Here is a 13,437-nt window from a genome sequence, read left to right as displayed (position 1 = left end):
CAGCAGCAGCAGCAGCAGGCTTGGTGACGGACTCTGTTTAAAATGACCCCTTCGACCGCATCCTGGTGTTATGCCCTGTACCTGTCGCCAGGGGGCGCACTCTGAGAGGAGATCAGCTGGCGGTGGCGGTGGCGGTGGTGGTGGGGGGGGGGGGCTCTTATCTGCCTCTCCTCTCCGTGAGAGGGATACATTGTTGCGCTGTTTACACAGCAAAAGACGGCAACAAATCCTCTCCCCCACCGCGCCAGAGTTCCTTCTTCCCTTCGTTTATTTCTGAAGAGATGCACATCTGCAGACAGTTCTGCATTTTTTCAATCACTGCTTTTTGACAAGTGGCTTTAATGCGTTGTTTTAAACCCAGAATCTGTTGTTTGTTTCTTGTTATTGTTGCTTGATGTCAGTCGGTAACACTCGGTGTGAGTAACCTCTGTGCAGAGCAGACTGCACGTTGTGTTGGAACAGTGAAACCAGAAAACACATTGATTGGATTTTAATGGTGTAGTTAATAATGCAGATGTGGGGGTTGAATCCTTCCACAAGGTGACGAGCTGAATGAACTCCATAAAGTATTACAGTGAATGTAATTATTTCTTTAATTTGTTGCTAATTAAAGGATCAAATTTCATCCTAATGTCATTTCTTTTAGTGTAATTCTATCAAAAGAGGCCATAGAATGTTGTTTACACATTGTCCTTTATTATCTTTGACTTCATTACATCAATGATGTGTGGGTTAGGGTCAGGGTCAGGGTTAGAGTTAGGGTTAGAGCCTGAGAGCAGTTGGTGTTGTTCTCAACACCAACTGATTTGCTGTGGTTTTAACACACACACTGTTCTCATCACACACTGTTCTTAACACACACTGTTCTTAACACACAGTGTTCTTAACACACAGTGTTCTTAACACACACACTGTTATTAACACTGTTCTTAACACACTGTTCTTAACACACTGTTCTTAACACACTGTTCTTAACACTGTTCTTAACACTGTTCTTAACACACACTGTTCTTAACACTGTTATTAACACTGTTCTTAACACACTGTTCTTCACGCACACTGTTCTCATCAATGTCTCAGGTAGTTTCAAACGTGTTTTTATTCATTTTAAATAACAATACCATGAGACTTGTGCATCTTGTTATTGCAACTATGCCAGGGCCCATCTGCACACTGTTCATATCAAGTCGAGAGCCTTATGTTTTTGCAACCTTTCCAGCAAAGTGTGATCACAAGAAGAAGCTGTCGAACAGCTGGTGGGACGACATCATGAAAACAGACTTGTTTTGTTGGCCCGTGGTTGAGTTTGGACGGCTCGACATTCATCAGCATCCTCGTTCTTCCGCTTATTCCCCGCTAATCTCATCTGCTCATTCACTGCTGATGTTCTTTCCACGATCAGCGATTCATAATGAAGAGTCATCGCTGCGGCTCAATCTAATCTGCAAGCAGTGGCCCTGATATAAATAGAAAGAAAAGCCACACGTCTGTTTTTCATCTGTCCAGGGTTGCAAGGCAGCGTCTGAACTCACAGATGCTAATTCACTCTTTGGTGAGAACCAATCGATGGAAAAATGAATGCCTGCATGTGACCTTTGACACTGATGTATGTAGACAAAGGAAAAGATCTAAAGACAGAAAAAAAACAAGATTATTTGTCATTAATATTACAATCCATGAAAGAAATCAAAGTTAATCTAATAATAATAGTCATAAAAATAAACACAAACATATTTCTTACTCGTGTATTTATACAAAAAGGAACCTTTTGAACAAAGCTGTAATAAAAATCATGGCGTGAGAACTTTGTTATCGTAAACATGCATCACTGTTCAATGTGACGTCACAGTGATGGTGGGAATGCCGAACCCAAGAGGACAGCGTTATTAAAGAATGCTCTGTATTGCTTTCTTGTATTTCCGTATCAATACATGAAAAGACAAAGCGGTTCCCTGCAACTCCGCTCGCGGACTTTAAATGCACACAATGGACTGAAGTCACCAAGGAGATCTTGCTTTGAGAAGGCAGTGATCTTCGTTCCCCCTGAAGTTCCGCTGTGCTGCCGTCTGCTTATGCAGATTGAAAGATGTGACGGGGTGGAGCGTTGCATTCAACATCCACCCTCCCCTCCTCCGTCTGCAACGTGATTTCATGTTGGGCTGCGGAGCGGCGGCCACGGCAGGGAAAGCTCGACATCGGCTCCCTCTGCGACTTCCAGGTGAGATTCTCTTTTACAAAGTTTGTTTAAGCGGGAAGAAGAAGAAGCGTTGTCTTTCACAGTGGGACGTTGACAACTCGGTCACGATTGTTCTTCATGTAATAAGAATATCTTTGTCTTAGATGGATTACAATCAGCTCAGAGTTCACCCACTACACACCTCTCTTGCACACACATTTCTTTGCACCACAGAATTATTATTGCATTTTATTATTTCTGCTCTTTTGTAATTTCTTATTTTTGTTTCTCCTGTACATATATTTTTATATATTTAGTCAAGTTTGCTGTTTTTTTATATTGCTGTTGTTTTTCAAAGTGCACCAACGCAAATTGGTCGTGAGTGTAAAAGCTGCTTGGTTTCTGCTTCTGCTTCTGCTTCCTAAGACAGAGTGCAGCGGCTCTCTGCTGCAGTCGCACTGACTCACTGACTCACTGACTCACCGACTCACTGACTCACTGATTCACTGACTCAGAACGCTGTTGTACGATGTTGTGCAGAATAACGTAAATTCCCCCTGAGGAGTTCCAGAGAGACTTTCTCCTCCTCTCTGTGGTTTGATGGCTGCACGATGTTTTCCACGCCCCTCACTGAGAAGTTTGACTGTGTGACGAGGGAAGTGGATTATCTCACACACTTGGGCGTAATCTGTTTATCTGAAGGCTAATGAACGTATTTCCTCAGCGAGCGCCGCACCTATTATGCAATAATCATTTCCTCTTCCCTCGCAGGGACGAATGGTTGCTGGCTGATCGACAGACGACCAGAACTCACGGCTTTCACTCCATCGCTGGCAAAAAAAACCCAAAGAAAACCGAGGAGCAGCGGAAAGTTCCGCCAGAGTAATTATTTAGCGGACGGCCCCGGGCCTTCCGGGTCGACAGCATGTCAGACGCCGACCTCGATGGTCTGGAGCTCGGCGCCGGCATCCTGGGCGCCGGCCCGCTCTCCTCCGCGGACGGCAACGCCTCGCACAACTCGACGGCGGAGGACTGGGACCCGAGCAACGAGTCCTTCGGCCTGCGCATGGTCATCTCGGTGGTCTACTTCCTGGTGGCCACGGCCGGCGTGCTGGGCAACCTGCTGGTCCTGTTCCTGCTCTACTCCACGCGCACCATCACCACCGGCACCATCAACTTCCTGGTCTTCAACCTGTCGCTGGCCCAGCTGCTCTTCTCGCTGGCGCTGCCCTTCTGGGCGGTGGAGAACGCGCTGGACTACAGCTGGCCCTTCAGCCGGGCCACCTGCAAGGCCGTGTCGCTGCTGACGGCGCTCAACGTCTTCGCCAGCTGCTTCTTCCTCACCGCCATGAGCCTGACCCGCTACTGCTACGTGGCCAGCGCCCTGCGCTCCCGGGCGGCCGCCCGCAGCCGCTTGTGCGGCTCGCCGCTGGTGGCCGCCCTGGTGTGGGTCGCCGCCCTGCTGGCGGCCACGCCCCGCGCCGTCTACGCCGACCTGAAGCCCGTGGGCAACGACACGGCGTGCCTGGTGCGCTTCCCGCTGGGCACGTCCTGGCTGGGCGTCTACCAGCTCCTGCGCGTGCTGGTGGCCTTCCTGCTGCCCTACGCCGTCATCAGCCTCTCCTACCTCTTCATGCTGCGCTTCCTGTGCCAGCACAAGCTGAAGGGCAGCCGCTCCCGGCGGCAGGCCAGCATCTCCAGGTCGGTGGCGGTGGTGGTGCTGTCCTTCTGCGCCTGCTGGTTCCCCTACAACGTGCTGACGTTCTGGAGCGCCATGATCCACCTGGACTTGGTGGAGATGAGTGGCTCCTACTACGCGGCGCAGACGTACTACTTCCCGCTGGCCAACTGCCTGGCCTACAGCAGCAGCTGCTTCAACCCCGTCATCTACTGCCTGGTGAGGAGGGAGTACCGGGCCGCGCTGCAGAGCGTGCTCTTCAAGCTGGGCCTGGCCGTGGTGTCCAAGATGCCCTGCGGCATCGGGTCCGGCGAGGCGTCGGGACAGGCCGCCGCCCAGCTGTCCATCCCGCTCAACAGCGTGGGCGTCGCCAGCAGCCAGTGCAGCAGCAGGAGGGTGGCGCCTCTGTCCACGCTGCCGACAGAAGTTTCCACTCTGTAGGGTCCGCTAACCCCCCCCTACCCTACCCTACCCTGACCCTGACCCTACCCTGCCGACAGAAGTCTCCACTCTGTAGGGTCCGCTAACCCTACCCTACCCTACCCTACCCTACCCTGACCCTACCCTGACCCTGACCCTACCCTGCCGACAGAAGTCTCCACTCTGTAGTGTCCATGTGTCTTTCTTTGTCTTTTCTTCCCCCCCAAGTACCAAGATCACATCTTCACATCCTCCGTCCACAATATCAAGGAAATTTCTTTGTCCTGCACAATGCCGTATCCAGAGGGGCGTGGGGTGGGGTGGGGGGGGGGTGCCTGATGTCCTGGACACACAAACACACACACACTACACACAAAGCTGCTCTCATTGAAGCTCCGAGCTTTCTGCTCTTCAGTGTTTGTTTCAAATGTTTCAGTTATAAAAGAGTGAGCTGAGATTTCAGTCAAAGTTTGAACTGCAGCCTGAACGCTGATTTACAACTTTAACTTCTCTTTGCTGTCAAATGCTTCTTTCTTTCTTTCTTTCTTTTCTTTGCATGATACTATTGTACATTCCTGGTCGGGAGCATTTATCCTCGCCACACCTCAGATCGGCTCTGTACGTGTTGTGTTGTTTGACAGAATAGACTCAATAAAATAACATTGGCCCAGACTGTGGTTTGAGTTTAGTCTCTGGTTTGAGTTTAGTCTCTGGTTTGAGTTTAGTCTCTGGTTTGAGTTTAGTCTCCACATGTATTCTGCACGCAGTGTTGTACTGAATGTTACTGAAGCATGGATGCAGCAGTTTGGAGAAGAAGAATTATTACACCTTTTTCTTATTAGTGTTGAAAAGTCATGCGTTTTTAAACTGGGACTTCGCTGCGCTTTGAAGTCTTCAACGTACATTGTAGAAAATTAATTTTACAAATCAAACATAAATGACATGAATGAATGTAATAAATCATTCCTATTGTCTTCCCCATCTGCACCTGTACCAATGCATCGTCGTCATGTATTATGTGAACATGGTGAACCACAAGGTGGCGCCGTACATTGCTACAGGCACACAGGACTCAAACTGAGTCTCAACAATTGCAAGGATTTGAATCCTGCGCTCTAAAACATTGATTTTGTTTTTTATTGCCGACTCTTTTCTTCTTTCTTTAATGTTGTTCTCATCTAAACTTTGTCCTGGACATTTAAAATGAATTTTGCATTCACGTTTCAAATATGAACTCGTTTGTTTTCAAAAGAGGAATTGCCGGACAAAAAGTGGACACGTGGCTGTGCGTGGCTGGTCGGAGCAGTGCGACAGGGACTGAGAAGGATCAGGAGGAGCTGTGAACGAGACTCCTGCAGGGTGGCGACCACGTGGCTGTCTGCATTCCTCCGACATCACGCAGCTTTGTGGGAGAGCGCAGCTGACATGTGGACACCTGCAGCCTGCTGTGCACGGGACAGCAGGCCGGAGGAACATGCGGTAGGTATTGTGCATCACAACATCACCAAGACATGAGGTGTGTGTTGTGTTACTCGCTGCTAAAGATGGAGTGGAATCACGCAGAGCGCTGAATTTGCAGTCAAAGTGGAATTTGACTGTAGGAATTATGCCTTTGCTGATATTATTATTATTATTATTATTATTATTATTATTATTATTATTATTATTAATAATAATAATAATAATAATAATAATAATAAAATAAAATAAAACAACTTATTGATGTGTTTCGGGCTCTTCAGACTCAAACACGTCTGTGCGCATTTCATATAAAAGCAGAAGGAAAACATCACTGTGTATTTATTTGTTTATTGAAATCACTCAGAGGAGGAAAAAAACAGCTGAAAAATGAATACATTCCCTTTGTTCAAACCAAAACAAATCATATCAAGTATACTGACACTAATAATGATATTAATCACGAGCGCAATCATACCCACAATAACTACCATCATAAATAAAACTACCAACATTGAACATCCACCATACAACACCAGGGGAGGGGCAAAAGTGGGAGGTATGGCTTATCCATGGGGGTGGGTTGGGGGGGAGGGGGTGGCATGGCTTTTTTTCAAAACAAATGTCAAGTCAAATGAAAGTATTACATCCAGTCGGCCCAATTCAAGTGAGAATGCCAGCAACTACACACATGGTACCACAGTTCATCACTTGTGCAGGGTAGTAGCTGCCCAGAATAAACACTTTGTTTCCCGCCAAAACGCTGTACTTGCAATTTTCAGATTTTTTTTAGAAATATAAACATGTGGACAGATGTTAAATACCCTGATTTTAAAATATACACAATCACTCCCTCCATTGATTAGGTCCTGCTTTAGCTGCAGCGAAGCCACAGTGTGTGTTTTCTGCTGACTGCCTCCCAACAGGGCGTCGCTTGTCCAACAGAACCGACAGAACCAACAGAACACTCATTGAACACAGCACCCATCGCTCCTTCCTTTCTTTCTTTCCTTCTTCTGCTTTGGAGCGAGAGGCACGGCTTGTGCTCCGTTTCAGATCAAGAATAATAAAGAGAGAAGGTGTGAAATAAACTATTTATAAGGATGAGATAAAGGGCACAAGGCCGCCAAAATAAAAGCACCGTCTGCTTTTGCCTGCATCCCTCATCTCTCTTTTTACCCAGAAATTGCTCTGATTTTATTCATTTGCTTTGTTGTTTGGGCTTTTTTGAGGCCTTTTTGTGACGTCTCACGCGAGCTGTGACCCAAAGAACAGAACTAGTGTCAGGATGAGGGTACCGGCACTTTAATGCAACAGAGGAATCTCCATCAACGGCCCTTTATCGCTAATTGGATATGAGTCGTCTTAACTGTAAATGGAGCCTGACCTTGCATTCGCTTTAAAAGAAGTACATACATGTATATGTATGTATATGTATATACATGTATATACTGTACATATATATGCATCACTACATCAGCTGGTGGAGTCAATGATTCTCTCGGTACCAGGAGCACGAGGGTGAGCGTCATGTGTTTATAAGAAGTCGTCTGTCAATATTTGTCAGTTTGTGGATTGCAGCATCCCATAATATGAAAAAAGAAGAAAAAGAAAAAGAAAAAGAGCAGTATAACATTTTTAAAACACTGTATTGCAATGCAGGCCAGCTAATAAACACCCCCCCCCCCCGCCCCAAAAAAATGACTTAAAACTGCAACCCAGTATTGTTGAAAGCACCACTGCTATTTTAGTATCACAAACATAGACGAGATGCCCCCCCCCCACCCCACCCTTTATATTTATATATATATATGTATATCTATATATATATATATATTTATATATAATATAATTGATATCAGACATTGGTCTCATTGTTCCGCTGAACAGAAATGTGCTATGCAGGAAAAATGTAACTCCTCCCACGTCCGCAGTCACACCCACAGCACTGTAGTGTCTGGATTGCAGCATTAAGACTTCATCATTATATAAGCAGAAGATTGTTTTTACCACAAAGTTGAACATGCCTGACGGCCTACTCTTAATCCGAGTACATTGTACATATAAGAATAAATATACATGAAGCTATTTTATTTTTATACATTTCTGTCAACAGAGGACTTTTGTATCGTTCAAAGATCTTCATCATAGAAAGGCAAAAAGGTCGATAAATCAGATGAAGCATAAGATCTGGAGTAGAAATGATTCTGACTCACACACAGAGTGAACCAACACACCGCTTATTCATTTATCACACAACTACAAAATAAGAGATTTACAGAGGAAAGTTGTTTTTTTTACAGGTGTGTGTTTTGAATGTGTTGTCGTTGAGGCCCTGTGGCGCCGACTGTAAGGCAGCCGTTCGTATGCACATAGACTACATTAACCTGCTGCTGATTGTGATTTCTCTCCTCACACTGTAGTAATAATAATAATAAAACTTTATACTGTAGTGGCGTTTAATGCCAAAGACTGACGCCCTCTTCTGAAGCAGGAAAGACAGCAGGCTGCCTTCCGTGAGGGAAGCCGTGTCAAAGCTTCTGTTGTTGTTGCTGTTGTTGTTGTTGTTGTTGTTGTTGTTGTTGATTTTTGTACATGAGAATAATTTCACCCGACAACAAACCCACTCACGAGTCCTCGCTTTTTTTTTTCTTTTTTTTTTGGAAAAAGCACATGCAGAACTGCACATCTATGCTTGAGTAACATTCAACACAACAGATGAACTAATCACTACCGGCTATGAGTCGCTTTCCAAATGCACAGGTTTATACTCGCTTATTTAATGCAGCACTTTTCAAACCAATGTTACAAAGTGCTGTGAAAAAAACACGCGGAAGAGAAAAGAATAAATAATGAAAATTTTTCTTGGTTGATTCAAAACTTCCCCCCAACCTTGATTAGTTTTTGGCTTCAAGGATGGAACCACGTGTGGAATGTGACATTTTGAATTTAAAGATGATTGTGAGTTTTGTTTTTATCATGGTTAACACAGCTAATAAATCAGTATTGCATTTTCATTCACCAAGAAATCCATCATTTGAATCAGCAGTGAGAAATCTGCAATCAGTTCGTCCCATTTACACCTGACATGAAGAATTGGATAAGAAAGTCACAAAGATGCATTTGGTTGCATGAAGAATACATTCAATTGTAATGTCATGTGTATGAAAGAGTAGCGTTGTATTTGTTATATGAAGTAAATAAGCCGTAAATATATTTAGTCCATATTTGCGATATCATAAAGTTATTTTCCTTAAATATGAAATCAATGCTTTATAAACCATAACCTGTATTTTTTCCATGCCTTAAACTAAAATGCAAACAACCTGTTAGTAATTGGTCCAGTGCTGCAGTGTGTGATGGCAATCTCAGCCTGTCCAGTCTAGTGATAGAAAAATAAAAGTTATTGCGCAGCTGGCAGCTGTGGACTCTGCAGGAAAAGTTTTTCATTTGTGATTTTAACTCAAGAAAACTGAATTTCAATTGAACGTTTCTTGATAACCCCCCCCCCACAATCTGTTGTTGTTATGAGACAGATCATTTAGCAGGTGTAAATGGGTCGCACACTTGAAAACAATCAGCCTTGCTCTCCGGGTTTCCTTGATGACCGCCTCATTTGTAAAGCACTTTGTATCACTCATTTGAAATGTCATGTTGTTGTTGTTGTTGTCGTCATTTGTTTTTTTCTCAAATTATGCATCATCATCATCATCATCATCATCATTATTATTATCATCATTAGTAGAATTAAAAAGTGAAGAAGATGTTTTGCAAGGTCTAAAAAAAGGATTCTTGTCATTTGAAGAAGTGCGTGTCCACACAGAGAGAAAGCTGCGGGTTTGAGGGTTAGGGTTAGGGTTAGGGTCAGGGTCAGGGTCAGGGTCTACCCCCTGCAGACCTGACGATGCCTTGCAACACCTCAGTGCTGCTGTGGATTCACACTGTGTGCCGAAGGAACGAGTGGCAAGGAGATTTAGATTGTATCTTAAAGCAGTTGAAGAATCTGCGCTCATCTGTCAAGATGAGATGGCTGTCTCGTCAAGGATATATAAAAAAAACCATCAGCACGCCCTCTGTGATGTCATCAAGGGATTAGAGCAAGTTGTGTGTGGATGTATCTTTGCCGGGGCCCTGCATCCAGAGACCATAGATGGCAAAGTAGTGAAGAACACACGCATGGCCGACAGCTGTCGCCACGCGGCCGAGGTGGGGAGATTGTGCTCGTTAAAAAGCTTTTCTGCATTTTCAATGATTTTATTTCTTTAAAAACCTGCAGCCAGTTGCGATAAGAAGCACGTGCGTCACATCCATGTTCTTAGGATTCTTCCAATTCATAGAGAGATTGGGGCTTTAAGTATTGCCATTGTCGTGGCGTTGGCTTGTGTCTCAGTCAAGACGCGCTGGTCTTCATGCTAAACTGATTGTCAAAGTTCTGCTTTTCAGGCAAAGTTTGAACATGTGCAAAGTTTATCTTAAGAGGGGGCAGTGAGGAGGGGGGGGCAGTGAGGAGTGGGGGGGGCAGTGAGGAGGGGGAGGGGCTTATGGGGTGGGGAGCAGGCCTCCCGTAGGGGGCCACACCAAGGCTCCTCTTCATCAGCTCTGTGTTGATCTGGGGCGGTCGTCTTACACTGGAGTGACCATCAGGACCTCTGGTCACTTGTAAACTGACAGTCAGGATCCTGGGTGGCCACCATAACCCTGGCTGATAGACTGGGGGGAGACAGAGAGACGGCACATTACAGCTGGGTAGCACCGCGACGGCACGCAGCAGCGGCGGAAGGTGCGGTAGGGAAGGTGCGGTAGGGAGGGTGTTGTAGGGAGGGTGTGGTAGGGAAGGTGGTAGGGAGGGTGTGGTAGGGAAGGTGGGTAGGGAAGGTGGGGTAGGGAAGGTGGGGTAGGGAAGGTGGGGTAGGGAAGGTGCGGTAGGGAAGGTGGGGTAGGGAAGGTGCGGTAGGGAAGGTGGGGTAGGGAAGGTGTGGTAGGGAAGGTGGGGTAGGGAAGGTGGGTAGGGAAGGTGCGGTAGGGAAGGTGGGGTAGGGAAGGTGGTAGGGAAGGTACGGTAGGGAAGGTGGGGTAGGGAAGGTGTGGTAGGGAAGGTGGGGTAGGGAAGGTGGGTAGGGAAGGTGGGGTAGGGAAGGTGCGGTAGGGAAGGTGGGGTAGGGAAGGTGCGGTAGGGAAGGTGGGGTAGGGAAGGTGCGGTAGGGAAGGTGGGGTAGGGAAGGTGCTGTAGGGAAGGTGGTAGGGAAGGTACGGTAGGGAAGGTGCGGTAGGGAAGGTGCTGGAGGGAAGGTGCTGTAGGGAAGGTGCGGTAGGGAAGGTGGGTAGGGAAGGTGCGGTAGGGAAGGTGGGGTAGGGAAGGTGTGGTAGGGAAGGTGGGGTAGGGAAGGTGTGGTAGGGAAGGTGTGGTAGGGAAGGTGCGGTAGGGAAGGTGGGGTAGGGAAGGTGTGGTAGGGAAGGTGGGTAGGGAAGGTGCGGTAGGGAAGGTGCGGTAGGGAAGGTGGGGTAGGGAAGGTGGTAGGGAAGGTACGGTAGGGAAGGTACGGTAGGGAAGGTGGGGTAGGGAAGGTGTGGTAGGGAAGGTGGGGTAGGGAAGGTGGGGTAGGGAAGGTGCGGTAGGGAAGGTGGGGTAGGGAAGGTGCGGTAGGGAAGGTGGGGTAGGGAAGGTGTGGTAGGGAAGGTGGGGTAGGGAAGGTGGGTAGGGAAGGTGTGGTAGGGAAGGTGGGTAGGGAAGGTGCGGTAGGGAAGGTGGGGTAGGGAAGGTGTGGTAGGGAAGGTACGGTAGGGAAGGTGCGGTAGGGAAGGTGCTGGAGGGAAGGTGCTGTAGGGAAGGTGGGGTAGGGAAGGTGCGGTAGGGAAGGTGGGGTAGGGAAGGTGTGGTAGGGAAGGTGGGTAGGGAAGGTGGGTAGGGAAGGTGCGGTAGGGAAGGTGCTGTAGGGAAGGTGGTAGGGAAGGTACGGTAGGGAAGGTGCGGTAGGGAAGGTGCTGGAGGGAAGGTGCTGTAGGGAAGGTGCGGTAGGGAAGGTGGGTAGGGAAGGTGCTGGAGGGAAGGTGGGTAGGGAAGGTGGGGTAGGGAGGGTGCTATAGGGAAGGTGCTGTAGGGAAGGTACGGTAGGGAAGGTGCGGTAGGGAAGGTGCGGTAGGGAAGGTGGGTAGGGAAGGTGGGTAGGGAAGGTGGGTAGGGAAGGTGCGGTAGGGAAGGTGCTGGAGGGAAGGTTCGGTAGGGAAGGTGGGGTAGGGAAGGTGGGGTAGGGAAGGTGTGGTAGGGAAGGTGGGGTAGGGAAGGTGCGGTAGGGAAGGTGCGGTAGGGAAGGTGCTATAGGGAAGGTGGGTAGGGAGGGTGGGGTAGGGAGACCCGGCCGCCACTTCGGCTCGATCCACCTGACGGGACCTGCGAGTTCAGAGCGACTGCACGTGACCTGACTCGGTCTGGCGACCCAATTGTCACAAACAGAAGCGATGCAGCGTCGCTTGAAGTTAGAATTGCAGTTGTGTCACTTGATGTGAAAGCTGCTGAAGTCTTCTTTGGGATGGGATCACACACGTCCTGAAACTTCTGATTATTTCATTATTGCCACCAGTCAAAGGTTTGGACACACCTGCTTCTTCTTGATCTGGACTACTGTCTGCACTGAAGACATCAAATATATGAGCAAGATATGTGGATTAATGTGGCAAAAGAAAAAAATGTCAAATACCTAAATATGTTATATTATATATATTTTATATGAAGGGTGGCTGTTCTAGATCAACTCAAATATAAAACTTACTAACTTATTAACTTGACTTATTTCATTCTTTGTTGTTGAATCCATATTCCATGTGTTCATTCCTAGTTGTGATGCCTTGACTGACAATCTGCAGTGTAAACAGTCATGAAAAAGAAAGAAAAACCATGTGACCAAACCTTTGCCTGGCAGTCTATGTGTTATTTTTAACACGCTAATTAAAACAAGAGCTCTTGCTAACATGCTTGCATGGTCGGGATTTTCAGGGGACAACGCAACACTTTACCATTGGCGCGTTGCACATTTTTGCTTTGGTGGGTAAATGGCAGACAGAAGCAAAGCAGCACAACTTCAGCCTTGGCTAGCATGACTTTCTACAGCTGTCCAGAGGGAAACGGCTTTGGAGGCTTTGGATGCTTAGGGTTAGGGTTAGGGTTTAGTCTAGTTAGGGTTTAGTCTAGTTAGGGTTAGGGTTTAGTCTAGTTGTTGTCTTTCACCACTGAAATGCTGAGTACAGGTCGGCCTTTGGACGGAGCTGCTGTCTTTATTTCCTGTTTCTCGTCCATGTGTCAACTGAAGTTACCGAGATTCAGGCTGCGGTGATAAAACATCTGTAGAGAGCAGAAAGTGGTGGCAGGCGTTCACATCTGTGGCGTCTCTTTTCTTTGCCAACAGCGCTGGATTGACGTGGCGTTGTGCCAGTGACCCAACTCCAACTTGTATTGCCCTGCTCTAGTGACACAGAGAGGTTTAGTGTTGTTAGTGTGTAGTATTGTGAGTCAAAAATATATTTAGATAGCGTAAGATTGAAATGAGTCCTTCTTCCTGTGCCAACATCATTTAATTTACTGATTGATTGGGTTTGATTGGGTTTTTGGACAGTGCAGTCACACACACTGGCCCAGTATTGCCCAGTATAGGAAAGTGTGTGTTGTTGAGAAAGTTTTACAATTATTTAAATGGTAAAATTCTGCTTGAAT

General features: G+C 47.0%; 2 protein-coding genes across 4 annotated transcripts in view; one reads left to right on the top strand and one right to left on the bottom strand.

The window, feature by feature from the left end:
* Positions 1-3,101: 3,101 nt before the first annotated feature.
* Positions 3,102-4,295, top strand: LOC142882407 (relaxin-3 receptor 1-like). The gene has a single exon (XM_076017139.1). It carries the CDS (start codon positions 3,102-3,104, stop codon positions 4,293-4,295), a length of 1,194 nt encoding a protein of 397 aa, XP_075873254.1.
* Positions 4,296-10,252: 5,957 nt separating this feature from the next.
* Positions 10,253-13,437, bottom strand: part of LOC142882414 (ras/Rap GTPase-activating protein SynGAP-like) — a 35,407-nt gene continuing 32,222 nt past the window's right edge. For all 3 annotated transcript variants that reach the window (XM_076017146.1, XM_076017147.1, XM_076017148.1), the window contains one exon: positions 10,253-10,442. In XM_076017146.1, the coding sequence (XP_075873261.1) occupies positions 10,404-10,442 (39 nt within the window). In that variant the 3' untranslated portion in view covers positions 10,253-10,403. The remainder of the gene's footprint in view (positions 10,443-13,437) is intronic.

This window comes from Nelusetta ayraudi, unplaced genomic scaffold, assembly GCF_046127955.1.
Source record: "Nelusetta ayraudi isolate G7.1 ecotype Tasmania unplaced genomic scaffold, CSIRO-AGI_Nayr_v1 ptg000262l, whole genome shotgun sequence".
NCBI lineage: Eukaryota > Metazoa > Chordata > Actinopteri > Tetraodontiformes > Monacanthidae > Nelusetta > Nelusetta ayraudi.
Note: the sequence above shows the minus strand (reverse complement) of the source record. Positions and strands in the feature narration are given on the sequence as shown.

Excerpts from the sequence above, each read along its gene's own strand:
- LOC142882407 (XM_076017139.1), top strand. The coding sequence starts at position 3,102 with ATGTCAGACGCCGACCTCGATGGTCTGGAGCTCGGCGCCGGCATCCTG.